At 41.0% G+C, this 16,348-nt stretch overlaps 1 protein-coding gene across 2 annotated transcripts in view; it reads left to right on the top strand.

The window, feature by feature from the left end:
• sort1b (sortilin 1b) overlaps window positions 1-12,161 on the top strand; it is a 102,711-nt gene extending 90,550 nt beyond the window's left edge. For both annotated transcript variants that reach the window (XM_039748558.1, XM_039748557.1), the window contains exons 17-20: window positions 1,684-1,792; window positions 2,499-2,611; window positions 8,874-9,000; window positions 9,538-12,161. In XM_039748558.1, coding sequence (XP_039604492.1) covers window positions 1,684-1,792; window positions 2,499-2,611; window positions 8,874-9,000; window positions 9,538-9,552 — 364 coding nt within the window. In that variant the 3' untranslated portion in view covers window positions 9,553-12,161. The remainder of the gene's footprint in view (window positions 1-1,683; window positions 1,793-2,498; window positions 2,612-8,873; window positions 9,001-9,537) is intronic.
• Window positions 12,162-16,348: the final 4,187 nt, after the last annotated feature.

Genomic DNA, 16,348 nt, shown 5'->3' with positions numbered 1-16,348 from the left:
CAACCTACAGAGCCCTGAATTCAAAGACGCCCAAAAATCGGAGTGAAAAAATTATGTGGCAGGCTAGTCCATTTTGCCAAAATTTAATTGCAGCAACTCAAAATTGTACGCAGCACTTTGTATGGCCCCTGTGTTCTTCTATACATGCCTGACAACATCAGTGCATGCTCCTAATGAGACGACAGATGGTGTTGTGGGGGATCTCCTCCCAGATCTGGACCAGGGCATCACTAAGCTCCTGGACAGTCTGAGGTGCAACCTGGTGGCATTGGATGGACCAAAACATAATGTCCCAGAGGTGTTCTATTGGATTTAGGTCAGAAAAGTGTGGTGGCTAGTCAATGGTATCAATTCCTTCATCCTCCAGGAACTGCCTGCATACTCTCACCACATGAGGCCAGGAATTGTCGTGCACCAGGAGCCACTGTACCAGCATAGGGTCTGACAATGGGTCCAAGGATTTCATCCTGATACCTAATGGCAGCCAAGGTGCCTTTGTCAAGCCTGTAGCGGTCTGTGTGACCCTCCATGGATATGCCTCCCCAGACAATCATTAACCCACCACCAAACTGCTCATGCTGAATGATGTTACAGGCAGCATAATGTTCTCCATGGCTTCTCCAGACCCTTTCACTTCTGTCATGTGCTCAGGGTGAACCTGCTGTCATCTGTAAAAAGCACAGGGCACCAGTGGTGCATCTGCCAATTCTGGTATTCTATGGCGAATGCCAATCGAGCTGCATGCTGCTGGGCAGTGAGCTCAGGGCCCATTAGAGGACATGGGGCCCTTGGGTCACCCTCATGAAGTCTTTCTGGTTGTTTGGTCAGAGACATTCACACCAGTGGCCTGCTGGAGGTCATTTTGTAGGGCTCTGGCAGTGCTCATCCTGTTCCTCCTTGCCCAAAGGAGCAGATACTGGTCCTGCTGATGGGTTATGGACCTTCTGTGGCCCTCTCCAGCTCTCCTAGAGTAACTGCTTGTCTCCTAGAATCTCCTCCATGCCCTTGAGACTGTGCAGGGAGACACAGCAAACCTTCTGGCAATGACACATATTGATGTGCCATCCTGGAGAAGTTGGACTACCTGTGCAACCTCTGTAGGGTCCAGGTATCGCCTCATGCTACCAGTAGTGACACTGACTGTAGCCAAATGCAAAACTAGTGAAGAAACAGTCAGAAAAGATGAGGAGGGAAAAATGTCAGTGGCCTCCACCTGTTAAACCATTCCTGTTTTGGGGGTCATCTCATTGTTGCCCCTCTAGTGCATCTGTTGTTAATTTCATTAACACCACAGCAGCTGAAACTGATTAACAACCCCCTCTGCTACTTAACTGACCAGATTAATATCCCATAAGTTTCATTGACTTTATGCTATACTCTGATTAAAAAGTGTTCCTTTAATTTTTTTGAGCAGTGTGTATATATATAATATATAATATACACACACACATTAATTACATATTAATCAGCAACCTACCAGTTATTCATTACAGGAAAAAGAAACAAAAAAGGGGGTTGAAAAGAATATTTGTATAAAATAGAAGTTGCTTTGTTGCTATATTTTTTTATTATAAGAAAAGCAGAGAATGCAATGCATAAAAGAGAAGAATATATTTATTATTTTGAAAGTTGCATAATGCATTTCCCTAAAAGAATATGTTGAATGAGACATTGTTTTGGCAGGTATCGTAAAATCCCAGGAGACCAGTGCCAAGGTGGAAAAGTGCCCGAACGTAAAGAGATTGACCTCCGCAAGAAATGTGTCAGCACTCTGCTGTACCCCAGTGAAAAGGTACACAGACTTCTTCTTAGTCTGAAGTGACTCACTCAATTTTGTACTGTTCCAAATGGGTGTACTTTTTTCTACTTTTTTATTTAAATATAGTTAAGCAAAGCTGAGTCTTTTTTGTTTGCAAAGTATGACAAAAATAAAATTTTAAGTAAAAGTTAATTATGTATTACTACTTTGCTTATATCTTTATTTCATGTCAGTTATTTAAAATCGTTGCATCACAGTAGCACAGTGGTTAACAGTAGTGCCTCATGGGTCCATAATTCAGGATTTCTAGTTTTGTACTTGCTCATTGCCTGTAGTCTGCAGTTTCTGTATTAATATTACTGAGGCTACTCCAGTGTTTCTCCCATATGTCCACAGGCACACATGTTATATCAAGCTATATACTGCATGGGTATAGGTGTGCTATACAGTATGAGGTGTTTTATTACAGTGACTTTTAAGTAAAGCATTGAACATGTGTGTTTTTAAATGAGTCACTATAAATACTAAATTGCTTCTTTTTTACAAATATGAAATTAAATGTTGCCAGTTTTTGCTGTTTTATTGCAAGTCTGTACTGATTTCTAAATCAGAAGCAGATAAGTTATTTCATATACAGTATACAGTATGCTTGTATATTTTAAACTTTTTATCCTGCATGTTTACAAAAAATGACAATTGTGCCGGATAATGTTTATGTCACCATCTTTTTTTAAACCAGGTATCGCAGTCAACTGCCAGTTCTGCTCTAGTGATTGCTGCAGTTATCACAATCTTACTGCTGACAGTCATTGCTGGGGTGATTTTTGTGAAGAAATATGTTTGCGGTGGAAGGTATGTTTTTACATTACTTTGAAATAAATAAGTAAATATATAAATATAATATACAGCTGCCCCAACGTGACACAGACAGGCAGGACACAAGTTCTAGTCCAGAACACAGGTTTATTTACAAATGGGGAGTTTTTTTTCTGTTCCTCAAAGCACATTACAGCACAGCACAGTCCTCTTTTTCCTTCTCTCCACCTCCACTCCTCTCCCAGCAAGCTTTATCCACTTCCACCTGACTTTGGCTCTCTAAATGGAGTGAGGCAGCTCCTTTCATTCAGGTTCTGGGAGTGTTCCAGGTGACTCATCAAAATTCCTTGGAATCACTCCCAGGTGTGGTAGAATTCCACTGTAAGGCTCTGCAGCTCCCCCTGATGGCCCACACAGAACCCAGCAGGGTTGTACCAAAGTCCAGCTACCAGCATTCCCTGTGGGAATCCATTGAGCCACAGCCACCCAGCCATCTGGTGGGCTGCCCTCTAGCATCCCAGGGGGAGATATTGCCTCACCAATGCCCTCTCCCCAGGTCGTTCTATTCTGTTGGCATCCTGGCCAGGTAATGGCCGTGCCCACCCATCACACTTCCCTTCCCTCGGCTGAGCCTTGTGGTATGAAGCGTCCTTACCCAAGAAGGGAAGTCGTCTTTGCCTGGACCATGGTTCCATCCTGCAGTGAGAAAACAAGAAAGAGATGGGGAGGTGCTGTGCTAACAACCCTCTCCAGACATCCATTGACACCATCCTAGGTCAGCGCCTCCACCCACGGCCCATGTGGTGGCAGTAGTAACAGTGTCGCTCCCCTCCATCTTTCCGCGTCCTGTGGACATGAAAGCAGTGCAGGAAGCCCGCTCCTGCGGATAACAGCCTTCCAACACACGTGAGCACACACGCTCACATGTTACAGTGTTCGGAGACCTGGTCCTCCTTCCACTCTGGGGTGCCATGACAGTCTGAGTGTCTATGGCATACAGAGAGACCCTGTGCTGTCTGCACCTTTTTTCTCTCTGTGAGACCATTGACGGTATTTGGGGTGAGGCGCTATTTTATTTTCGGTATAAGGAACACTCCCCTGTACCGCTGGATCTACATGAATGGAAAGTCCTGCGTTGAGCTTCCTCAGGCAGACCTGTGTCATTTTCCGAAATGCCTCAGCTGTCCTCTTGAGCCCCTCCATCCCCTGTCTCAACAGGCCAATCACCTATAAATTCTCCCGTACAGGCTGGAGTAACAACTCTAGGACCCTTAAGAAAAAGACATGATCATTAGCCATACCAGCTGATGCCGTTCCTGGAATTTGCATAATCCCAGCTGCCAGCCATGAACTAGTGAGCAAGCAACTCTCCTGCACACGCTCATTCAGATCCTTCTCTGGCACATGGACTGGAGAGTCGACAGGGCACTCTTTCACTTGGCCTGCCTGTTCCACCTGCACCAACACATCGGCGGCAACACGGCACTCTCCAGTTGACTCCATACTTGCTATGGAGTAAGTGGATCGAAACCGCCCCCACCTCTCTTCAGGAGATCTTGTCTGTCAGTGCAGGCTACATAGGGAGCGACGTATTCTTTCGGGTCTTCCTTATGTCCAGTGGGCAACCCGACACAGACAGGCAGGACAGTTCCAGTCCAGCACACACGTTTATTTACAGTTGGGGAGTGTTTTTCTCTGCTCCCCATCGCACAGTACATAAAGCAAAGCACAGTGCAGTCCTCTTTTCCTTCTCTCCGCCTCTACTTCTCTCCCAGCATACTTTGTCCACTTCCTCCTGACTCTGGCTCTCTGAATGGAGTGAGGCGGCTGCTTTTATTCAGGTCTTGGGAGTGTTCCAGGTGGCTCATGAAGATTCCCTGGAATCACTCCCAGGTGTGGTAGAAGTCACTTGTTGATGCTAGAGGTCAGAGGAGAATGGGTCGACTGATTCAAGCTGATAGAAGAGCAACTTTGACTGAAATAACCACTCGATACAACCGAGGTATGCAGCAAAGCATTTGTGAAGCAACAACATGCACAACCTTAAGGCGGATGGGCTACAACAGCAGAAGACCCCACCGGGTATCACTCATCTCCACTACAAATAGGAAAAAGAGGCTACAATTTGCAGAAGCTCACCAAAATTGGACAGTTGAAGACTAGAAAAATGTTGCCTGGTCTGATGAGTCTCGATTTCTGTTGAGACATTCAAATGGTAGAGTCAGAATTTGGCGTAAACAGAATGAGAACATGGATCCATCATGCCTTGTTACCTCTGTGCAGGCTGGTGGTGGTGTAATGTTGTGGGGGATGTTTTCTTGGCACACTTTAGGCCCCTTAGTGCCAATTGGGCATCGTTTAAATGCCACGGGCTACCTGAGTATTGTTTCTGACCATGTCCATCCCTTCATGACCACCATGTACCCATCCTCTGATGGCTACTTCCAGCAGGATAATGCACCATGTCACAAAGCTCGAATCATTTCAAATTGGTTTCTTGAACATGATAATGAGTTCACTGTACTAAAATGCCCCCCACAGTCACCAGATCTCAACCCAATAGAGCATCTTTGGGATGTGGTGGAACAGGAGCTTCGTGCCCTGGATATGCATCCCACAAATCTCCATCAACTGCAAGATGCTATCCTATCAATATGGGCCAACATTTCTAAAGAATGCTTTCAGCACCTTGTTGAATCAATGCCATGTAGAATTAAGCAGTTCTGAAGGTGAAAGGGGGTCAAACACCGTATTAGTATGGTGTTCCTAATAATCCTTTAGGGGAGTGTATGTGTATATGTATATATGTATATGTTTTAAATGGGTAAGTTTTGTATTTTATTGTTCCATTTCCATTTAACTGAAATTCAAGTTGAAATCATATACCTGTAGGAAAAAAAAAGTTAAATCTGTTAATTCTTATAAGAAGAACTCTGTTGGAAATGTATTTCAAGTGTCTCAGCAGTCTCCTTGGCAAGACTGGGTTACTAATTCAGGGCACATAACACACACATCAATACAATGGCAACATTTGCTTTGGGTGACTCCTTGTGAGCTTTTATGTTTGCACTGGGTCTGCCAGCTAATAACTGAACTTAAAAATCTCATTAGACTGCTATGTTTTTTCTTGAAAAACTTCAATGGCAGGAAAAAAAGTACCTAAATGACAATTGCAAACACTGATTCTAAGTGAGGTTTCTTACTTCTCCTCTTTTTTTCATTTTAATTAAATCAGTTTATTTATATTCATAAATCAGAGTTTTAAGTGCTCATTTTCAAAGTCTGCTGGAGATCTTGATCTAAATATGATGATGCTTTTCAAGTGCATGTCATATGATGCTTTTTATTTGTTTTGACACTTTTAAAATCAAAATGAACCCAAATGCATGACTTAAATGTGAACAGAGCATTTGGCAGTGGAGCAGTGCATTTTACTATGTATGCAGCAATAAAATGTTTTGTTTTTCGTTCTTATACATGGTATGCCACTGGTCTTAGCACTTGACCTGTGCAATGCAACAAATAAGTGTCATCACAATACTTTTTTTTTAAAATTTTCTTTAATTTATTGATATGTGAAAAAAACAACTTTCCATACAATCATGTCAAACTTAACAAACCATAATTCAGCCCACACCTGAGAGAAAGGAGAGAATACAACATGAGCAAATCTTTAAAAACAACAAAGAAAGGAGAATGTCCTTTTCCTTGATATAAATGCTTATTCTAGGATTTGATTAATTCAGTCTTGCCATATTTTAAAAAAGTTTTGAACAGGTCCTCTTAAGTGCAATTTTTTTTCTAATTTCAAATAATATAGAACATCAGTTACCCTCTGACTTATGGCAGGTGAAGTGAGATTCTTCCAGTTTAGCAAGATAAATTTAAGTGCTAGTACTGTGGTATAAGCAATTACAATCAATTTGCTCTTCTCCACTTTAAGCCCATCCAGCAGTACACCAAACACTGCTGTTAATGGGTTAAGTGGGATTGTGACACCAAGGCTGTCTGTTAGGCATTTAGAGATTTTGGTCCAAAATGATATTTGGTCCACGCCCAGAGTCGTCACAGTACTGTATTTGTACTAATTTTATTGATATATTTTGATAAACTAATTCACTGAAGTTCTGTACTGTATGGTTTCCCCAGTAATGTTTATTCTTCAGTACAGATAGGTTGACTCTCCTCTGATATGTAGTAAAGGATTAAGTCTTAAGCAGTACCTCATTCAGCAGCAGTTACAGAGAAAATGATTTTAAATTATTTACTATAATTCATCAATTTCATTCCACTCTGACATTCTCAATTTATTAATGCCTAGTAGCTTTTTTTTTGTAGTTAAGGTTTACTTGAAAACTCTACCCAAAACTCACCTTCAATTCTAAACCTCACTGCCTGGGTGAAAGCCAGCTACATGTGAGTGGAGATTAACGAAGTCCTGGGTCTTATACACACCTGTAACAGTAACCAATGGATACTGTATAAGAACAAAAGTCCAAGTCAAAAATCCCAGAAAAGCTGGCTTGACAGTTGCCCAGGTGAAGACCTAATATACTGTCGTTCCACAGGAAATTCCAGGTTTGGCATTTGTGTAAACAATGACAGAAGATAGGCAGGTAATGCAAAGAATCTATCACATACGAACCCGGATATTAATGCAAGTATACAAATTCTAAGCACGAGTGACACGCTTGATTGATTATTGGTTATGAAACAGTACAATGCAGTAGCATTTCAAGCTTCGAAATTAGGGATGCTCAAGTTGTTTGTTCATTAAGAATTATATGTAGAACCATCAGTATCAAAAGGCAAGGGTTTTTATTTTTTTATTTTTTAAATTGGTTTTGTGTTAGCATTACTTATTCATTACTTTTAAAATCTTTTTGGATGTGTTGTTTACTAGCTCAATTTCTGAGTTTCTCTGGATATGTGTATTCTCCGCTCATGCATGTTGTTCGAGATATCTTTTCAACTGTATGTGTACATGTGCAAAACCAATACCAAGAGTGTTTTATGGAAACTTTCTGCCAAATTTGATGATGTTCTAGACAAGGCCAATGCCATTTTGTCTTATTTCCGCTTGTATAATTATACTTCTGGAACTTCAGCATTTAATGTAATACCTATTTTGGACATACCTGTGATTACTGAGGATGCTAGACTTGTGTTGCTAAGGACACTTTCACTGGGCAGGATGTAAATGTCGTCAGTCATGGAAGTAAGTTGCATTTCCAGTTGTCTCGTCTCCCTGGACTATTTCAGTTTGGCTGTTTGTTTTCCCCATAGTCATCCTTCCCACTTCTGCAGTCTTTCATAGCTTCATAATTTTGATCCTTAACAGCTGTTTAAGAAATATTTAAGGTTTGTTCTCCAAAAATATTTATAAAGGCTCATTCTCAGGGTGTGTTGTTTATATAGCAGGTATGACCACTAGGTGGCACCCCACTCACCCAAACCTCAGACACAGCCAATCAGGCAGTCAATGGTTCTAATGTAGTATTTTCATTGCATGTAGTGCCTTTTCCTAGGCTCTCATACCAATTAGCACAGTCTAAATTCCTATTTCTTTTACCCTTTTCCACTCTCCTTCAGGCAAACCTTGTCAACCACCTCCTGATTTCAACTTCCTCAGTGAAGTGAGGTAGCTTCTTTTATGCTAAATCCAGAGGTACTTAAGTGATACAATACTGCACCCAGGAAGCACTTCCAGGTCAAGCTGGACCTACTTTTTGGGTTCCTTCCAGGGCCCCAACAAGGCTGCTTTCCTGAACTACAAGTCCCATGCAGCCCTACGGGTGTCCTTACTAGGGCCATGCTAAAGGAGCACTACCATCTGTCATGCTGGTAGATACACTGTTCTTGACAGGCAGCTTCCCCATTCAACCCATTATTTATTCTTCTCCAACTGGGAAAGGAAACAGGAACCATCCCAGTGAGGGTGTGTCTCCAACAGTGCTGTCCTTTCACATTGTCTTCAAGCTGGATAAGGCACCACTCTCTGTCCCTGTCAGGATGCCAGTCCATCCATTATGTCTCACATAGGATATAATAAATAATAGAACAAAATCTTAATGGAAAATCTTTGTCATCTCTGTATAGAAAATACAGTTTACCTAAACAGTACGGCCAAGGCAGAATATGTTCAGTTACGATAGAATTCCCCTGTCAAGCAGGACTTGACATCTGATTAGAAAATTAATTGGAATAAAAATCTACTCCACAGGACACTGAGAATTAATCTGGGAACATGTGGTGATGGAATGACGGTCAATATGTGCTCATTTTTGTTCATTTTTAGGTTTTTGGTACACAGATACTCAATTCTCAAACAGCATGCAGAAGCTAATGGGATTGATGGAGTAGATGAATTAGACATAAACAGTTCTGAATCTAACAGACAAACGTACCATGACGATTCTGATGAGGTAAGTTACTGGTAAAGGTAATTTGACTTGAAAACTTCTCCCAGGGTGAATCACCAGGTAGCTAAGATTGAAGAAAGTATTCTTACAAATTCTTCTTACCAAAGGGAATTAAATCTTAAATAGAGGTTGTAGTTGAATCTTAAAACTTGAACCCATAGTTCAGTATTCCTCTCTCCTGTAGAGCTGTTGCTAAAAACTGAGGAGTCAAGACCGTGTGCAGCAAGTAGACACAAGCTAGTTCAGGCTTGGAAAATGTTTATTTGTAAAAGTTCAGGCAAAGGCAGTTAATGTCCGTTACAGATACACACACACACACACACACACTGTATGTGTATGTGTGTGTATACATACTTCATATGTGCAAGATGAATATACAGGAATGTCTCAACCTGTTTGCCATCTTGTCCAGCACATGTAAAATATGTGGCACATAAATTGTATGTAAATATATGCATAGCAGTAGTGTTAGCATTATTTTGACTCGCCCTGAGTGTATTTGCTCACATTGCTCTGTTTCCCAATTTGTTTTTCCTGCAGGATCTCCTTGAATAAGCTGAATTAATGTGGCTATTTCCAGAATCCTGGAAGACCCTACTGGAAACTCTGTGTGTCATTTCCCTGGAAAAAAAGTCTTGTGAGAAGCTATAGGGGACAACCCACAAATGTTTTAAATGTTCATCAAGACTAAAAAGAGGGAGAAGGCAGAAGTCGTCCTGCCATTTCTAAAATTGCTGTTTGACTTGAAAGAAAGTTTTAGTTTTAATTTAAGAAATACTGCATTGGAAAATGAAGGTAGAACTATCATTGCAGTGTGGCTTATGTGAAGGTGTTGCTTTTATTCATGTGACTCCCTCTTTACATCCAAAAACAAAGTCTTTTTGTGGAGGAAACCCTATTATGGATTGTTATTTGGGTGATGTATTTTTGAATAATTTTTCTTCTTAAGGTGGGGTGAGGGTCTGTGGTTTTGAAACTGGACTATTATAAAACTGGATGTATATAAACATATACAAGTTTCACTGCTTATAGCATCCTACCTATAACTCAAAAGATGCTGTGTACTGCCGTAGTTACACTACAGTCCAGCTTATTTAACTACCATCCTCTGTTTCTTCTAATTGAATAAACCGGGGAAAGGAAAACTGGATGAAATGTGATACAATGAATTGTTCTGCTTTCAGAGGAGTGTTTTCTAGTTTTTAGGATACTTAATTCACTGTTAATATATATATTTTTTTTATATGTTCCAATTTGAAGGTGAATGTTTGAATCCAGAAAGGTCAGCATAGATAATAAAGGATACTTGCCTTGCAACAGCTCTAAAAGGATGCTATTTTGTAAAGGGACAAGTTGTTCAAGCCCTTTTTCAAGTTATTGATTGATAGGCTATGCCTGCACCAAACAGTGTAGTATTATATCAAATAAGTCATATATATAATATCTCGGTATGTGTGTGTGTTTGTATATACAAACACATGCCAGGAAAGTATTAGTTAGGACTACATGTAAAGATTCTCTTCCATTAACTAAACAGGGCATATACAGAAAACCCTGGTCATCGATAAATTCAGCTGTCATATGCCTCAATACAATTACAGCTTAACTTGCCCTTTTACTGCTTAGCCTGCCCTTATCAGGCAAAGGAGATGCATTAACAAGTGTGTGTGTGTTTTTTTTTTGTTTTTTTTTTTTCTTTCTCTATTTTTGTCCTCACATAAGAAAAGTTAACATGGGAATCTTGCTTTTTTTACTGGCAATTGGGCCCAGTAGCAAAGAATAAGTAATTTATTCAGTTTATGGGTTCCTACGAATCACCCCACATCCTCACAACTTATTTGAGGTTTGTATTCAAAATTATTGCTGCAAGTATGAAAGGTATTTTGTTGTTTTCTTTTTAAGATTAAATTAGTCCTGCTGCATTTTTTATAATCATGATATGTAGTTTTTCGATTTGCACTCTCAAAAGATTTTTTTTTCCCTTTGTGATTTAAAGCTGTTTGTTAACAGCCTATTGGCCACTTGTGAAAAATGTTTTCATTGCAGCCAACTTGACCTTTGTAATTACACTCATTATATACAAGCAGGATATCTCAATGAATAGCTCCGAAAGAACTTTCTTTTTCCATTGTGTCCATAAATGTTAATCAAATGTGCTTGTTAATGGCTTGGCTGACTTTGCCATTCAAGTTTGCTGCCTCAAAGCACTAAGCTTAACCCATCTGAAACAGCCGGATTGTAGGTGTGGGCAACGACTTATTCAATAGCCACCTTGATGCTTTGAATCTGAGATTTTGTCATTTTAGATTAAAAGAAATAAGCTACTTTTTTGCACAAGTTCTCTTTTTAAAGTAATAGTAAAAATTTTCTTTTTAGAAGTGTGGCTCAGGGAAAGGAAGAAAGTTTGGAGCAGAATGTTGTATCACTGGATTGATTTCTTGTTTACATTTTAAGTATTTCAGAAGCAATAACTGCAATTTATTTGTCATTGTGTGCAGTTCTCACAAAATTGTATCTGACAAAGAACAATCAATCGGTATGTCCCATATTCCCTTCTCAATCCATTTATCATGTCAGTTTGGTACCTCATCAGAATTCAACCCAAGCAAAAATGTGTTGTTTTTATTTATATTACCAAATATCTTTAAACTGCAGTGGGTTACCAGTGACTATTGTGCAAATACAAAACAGACTGGAAAGTGCTGAGCTAAAGATGTCTTTTAATTGGGTTTTTTTTTTTTTATATATATCTCATGGAAATTTCACAACTATGAAGCACGCTCAGACCTGCTTCATTGAGTCAAATGACCAAATTGCTTTATTTATTTTGCATTCCATCAAAGCATGGCTGGATAAACTACGTTTGTTTTTCTTTAAGGTAAGAATAAGTAATGTTCTAGAAACAATTTGCTGTTGTTGTCTAAAAAACTGTTACTAAAGCCTCTTTGAAGTTCTTTGCATTTGCCTGCACTCTTTGGTTTATTATGTTGAAGAGGTTTTGCTTCATGAGACATTTTATAAGCATATATACAGGAGTTATGCTTACTTATACAGTAAAGATTAATGAAACTCGGCATGTTTTGGAGTGTTTTGTAAGATTGATGAAAGTTTTAAAGCTGTGCAGTTCCTTAATTTTCATTAAAAAGATAAGAAAATTAGCTGTATCTTGTGTATTTATGTGAATTGCTGTATGTAGTCTTGAAGATGATGTTTATGACTAACTTGTAATTTGGTTAGGTGTAGGTAGGTTATAAAGTTAATGTTTCTACTATTAAATTACCCTGAAATGGCACCTTGCTGTCTTGGGGAACAAAAGTTATTAAATGTGTAATTTCCATAGAGGTTTGAAAGCATCCAATGTGAGCTTTACAGTATAAATAATATGTATTTATTTTAGAGTATACCATTTATTTTCTGTAAAACTGGCAATGCTGGCACTCCTTTTCCTACTGATGTAAGGCTGCATTAAAAATTTCTGCTAGCCAAAGGGTGTTATGCAGAAGTTGAATTTGTGCACATGACCAGGCATCTCCCCATATTTATTCTGTTAATGACACTTTGTACTAATAATCGTTTAGATTGTCCTTTAAAGCCAATGGAAGGAAGGATTCCATACATAATTGCAATATTTTTGTCTGGGTGGCACAGTGGCAGGACTGTTCCCTTTACAACAAGGAGACCGTGGTTCAGGTCCTAGATGCTCCCTGTGTGGGGTGTGCATGTTCTCCCAATGTTTTCCTCCCACAGTTCAAAGATATGCAAGTTAAATTGGTGTTGTCCGAGAATTGTTTCTGCCTGCGTCCATTGCTTGCTTGGATAGGCTCCAGCTTCCTCACCATCCTGCTCTTAATAAAAAGATTTAGAAAATGGATGGATAGAAATTGTTTGCAGTTTACTAACCATGCCTCTGGGTTTCTGTTTCATTTACTAAGATAGATAAATAGATAGATCTTTATTGTCATTGTCACTTTTACAAAGGAACAATGAAGTTGAAGGTGCAGTCGACTCAGTGTGAGGCATAAGAGTTAAAAAGACAAGAAGATAGAAAATAATAAACTGAATAGTAATAAAAGTACTTTACAAAATATACAAATTGCACTGGTTGACTTAAGGTCTATATTGCACATTGGGAGAATGATATGGAGCAGTTTTATTTTGAGTTCAGGGCCATGATTGCTTTTGGATAAAAGCTGTTTTTAAGGCGGTTTGTCCTGGTTTTCATTGCTCTGTATCTCTTACCCGATGGCAAAAGCTGGAAGAGGCAATGACCAGGAAGTGATGAATCCTGTGAAATGTCTATTGCTTTTTTGCGGCATCGGGAGGTGTAGATTTGTTCCAGAGTGGGAAGGGTACAACCAATTGTTCTCTCCGCTGTCCTGACGACCCTGTGGAGCGCTTTCCTTTCTGAGGAAGTGCAGCTGCCGTTCCACGCACACAGTCCGTACATGACCACACTCTCGATGGAACAGTGATAAAAGGCAAGGAACAGATTTTTGAGGAGATGGTTCTTTCTGAGGATTTTCAGAAAATACAGTCTCTGCTGCTCCTTCTTCAGCAGCTCCTTGGTGTTGCCGTTCCAGGTCAGGTCATCCTCCAGCTCAATGCCCAGAAACCTGAACACCGGGACCCTCTCCACACAGGCCCCACCAATGATGAGTGGCTGGATGTCAGTTTTGTTTTTTCTAAAGTCAATAACAAGCTCCTTCATTTTTGTGGTGTTGAGGAGCAGGTTATTGACTCTGCACCACACTGGCAGCCGCTCCACTTCGTCCCTGTATGCCAGCTTACCCTCCTCGCCCGACACAAGTCCAACCACAGTTGTGTCAACCGCGAACTTTATGATCTTGTTGCTATGGTGAGTGGGGAGACATTCATATGTGTAGAGGGTGTAGAGGAGTGGGCTGAGCACACAACCCAGCGGCGTCCCGGTGTTAAGGCTGAGAGCAGTGGAGGTGTAGGGACCCAGCCTGACCCTCTGGGAGCGACCAGAGAGGAAGTCCAGTATCCAACTGCAGGTGAGTGATGGAAGTCCCAGATCTGCCAGTTTGGACACCATTCATTGTGTCAGGATGGTGTTATACACCGAGCTGAAGTCCACAAATAATAGTCTGGCGTAACTCCCCTGCTGCTCCAGGTGGGTCAGGGCAGCATGAAGGGCTGTGGCCACAGCATCCTCCATTGATCTCTTTGCTTTGTAAGCAAATTGAAATGGGTTCAGGTCTGCTGGCAGGCAGGTGATGATATGACTCTGCATCAGTTTCTCAAAGCACTTCATGATGACAGATGTGAATGCCACTGGGCAAAAATGATTCAGACTGTTCATGATGGATTTTCTCGGCAGGGGAACAATGATGGAGGACTTGAGGCAGGATGGGACAGTGGCCTGGGACAGGGACTGGTTGAAAATCCTAGTGAAGATTCCAACCAGTTGATCCGCACAGTCTTTCAGCACCTGTTCAGCCACACCATCGGGTCCTGCAGCCTTCCTCGGGTTCACCTTCCTCATCACCCGCCTCACCTCAGACTTTGCTACCGTGAGTATGTTGCTGTTGTGAACAGGTGGCTGTGATGGGGCTGCTGTTGGTGTCGCCTCAAAATGGGTAAAGAAGATGTTCAGCTCCTCTGCCAGAGAAGCGTCTCTCTCAGCGGCCGAGGAGTTGCTAGATTTGTAGCCAGTGATGTGCTGGACACCCTGCCACACCTGCCTGGTGTTGTTGCTCCTCAGATGGTCCTCTATCCTTCTTCTGTACGCTGCCTTGGCCTCTTGGATGCCTCTCTTCAGGTTTGCTCTGGCTACACTGTAAAGAACCCCATCACTAGACCTGAAAGCAGTATTCCTGGCTTTCAGCAGACTCTGGACCTCCCTCGTCATCTAGGGCTTCATGTTGGAATAATGCATCTGTCTCTGGTGACATTGTCCGTGCAGAACCTGATGTAATCCAGGACTGCTGTAGTGTGGTTCTCCAAGTCTTGGTGATTGAAAACCTCCCAGTCGGTTCTCTGGAAGCAGTCCTGCAACTGTTAGAGGGCTGCCTCAGGCCATATGGTAACAGTCCTTGTCATAGTGGGACCTTGTTTCCTGACGAGGGTATATGCAGGGATCAGAAGCAGGGATGTGTGATCAGAATGGCCAAGGTGTGCTAGGGGTTTAGCCCTATAGGCCTGTCTGATGTTTGTGTACAGCTTGTCCAGTGTCCAATTAGACTAGAAGCATAGGGGATTATAGGTCTACTGTTTTAACAGATGTTGACTCCAACAGGACCTGTATGGTGTCCGTTTCTCAAAGTATACTGTCTAATATACACACAGAGCATTCACAAAGTATTCAGGCCCTTTCATTTTCTGCACACTTTGTTGTTCATATAGTTTTCAATTGATGAACTTGCTATTAGTCTACAGTCAATAACTTGCAGTAACCTTGCCCTTGTATGAAATTGAATATTTGTTTTCTGAACATTTTGCTAATTTATTTAAAAATCTGTAAACTACTATCTTCAGGTCTTTCTATAGATATTCTGTGGGGAATAACTCTCAGGATTTGGCTGGGCTACACAAATACAGTTTGAGACTTGTTCTGAAGCCACTCCAACATTGTGTTGGCTGTTATCTTCAGGTCATTATGTGCCTTTTGGAACAGACTTTCTTTGAGGTCTGCTCTGTATTTCGCTGCATTCATCCTTCCCTCAATTTTGATCAGTCTCCCTGCCCAACCCCCATACTTCACCATAGGGATGATGGTATTAGGCAGATGAACGGTGCCTGGTCTTCACCAGATATAGTGCTTGGAGTTCTGCCCAAAGTGCTGCTGAGATGGTCAACCTTCTGACATGTTCTCAGCAGAGGACTTCTGAAATTCTGTTAGAGTGACTATTGGGTTCTTGGTCACATAGTTGACAAAGGCCCTTCTTGACCTGTTATTCAATTTGGATGGATGGCCAACTCGAGAAAGAGTCTTTGTGGTTGTTCTAAACATTTTCCATCTTGTAATTATGGAGGTCACTGTGCTCCTGGGAACACTTAAAAGAGTTTTAGAAATGGTTTTGTAACCATACCCTGATGTATGCTTCACCACAATTTGATCACAGAGGTCTACAGAGAGTTCCTTGGACGTCATGGTTATGTTTTTGTCCTGACATACAGAGTGAATTGTGAGGCCATATTTATAACTATACTGTATATAGATGTGTGCCTTTCTAAATGTCCACAAAACTCCTAGACACATCTAAAGGAAAATAAAAGCATATGGGATGCTTAATCCCAGGGAAGCATGATTTGGAGTGCCACAGCAAAAGGTCTGAATACTTAAATGAATGAGGGATTTTAGATTTTCATTTTTTTTTAATTAGCAGGC

This window comes from Polypterus senegalus, chromosome 3, assembly GCF_016835505.1.
Source record: "Polypterus senegalus isolate Bchr_013 chromosome 3, ASM1683550v1, whole genome shotgun sequence".
In the NCBI taxonomy this organism is placed as follows: Eukaryota; Metazoa; Chordata; class Cladistia; order Polypteriformes; family Polypteridae; genus Polypterus; species Polypterus senegalus.
Note: the sequence above shows the minus strand (reverse complement) of the source record. Positions and strands in the feature narration are given on the sequence as shown.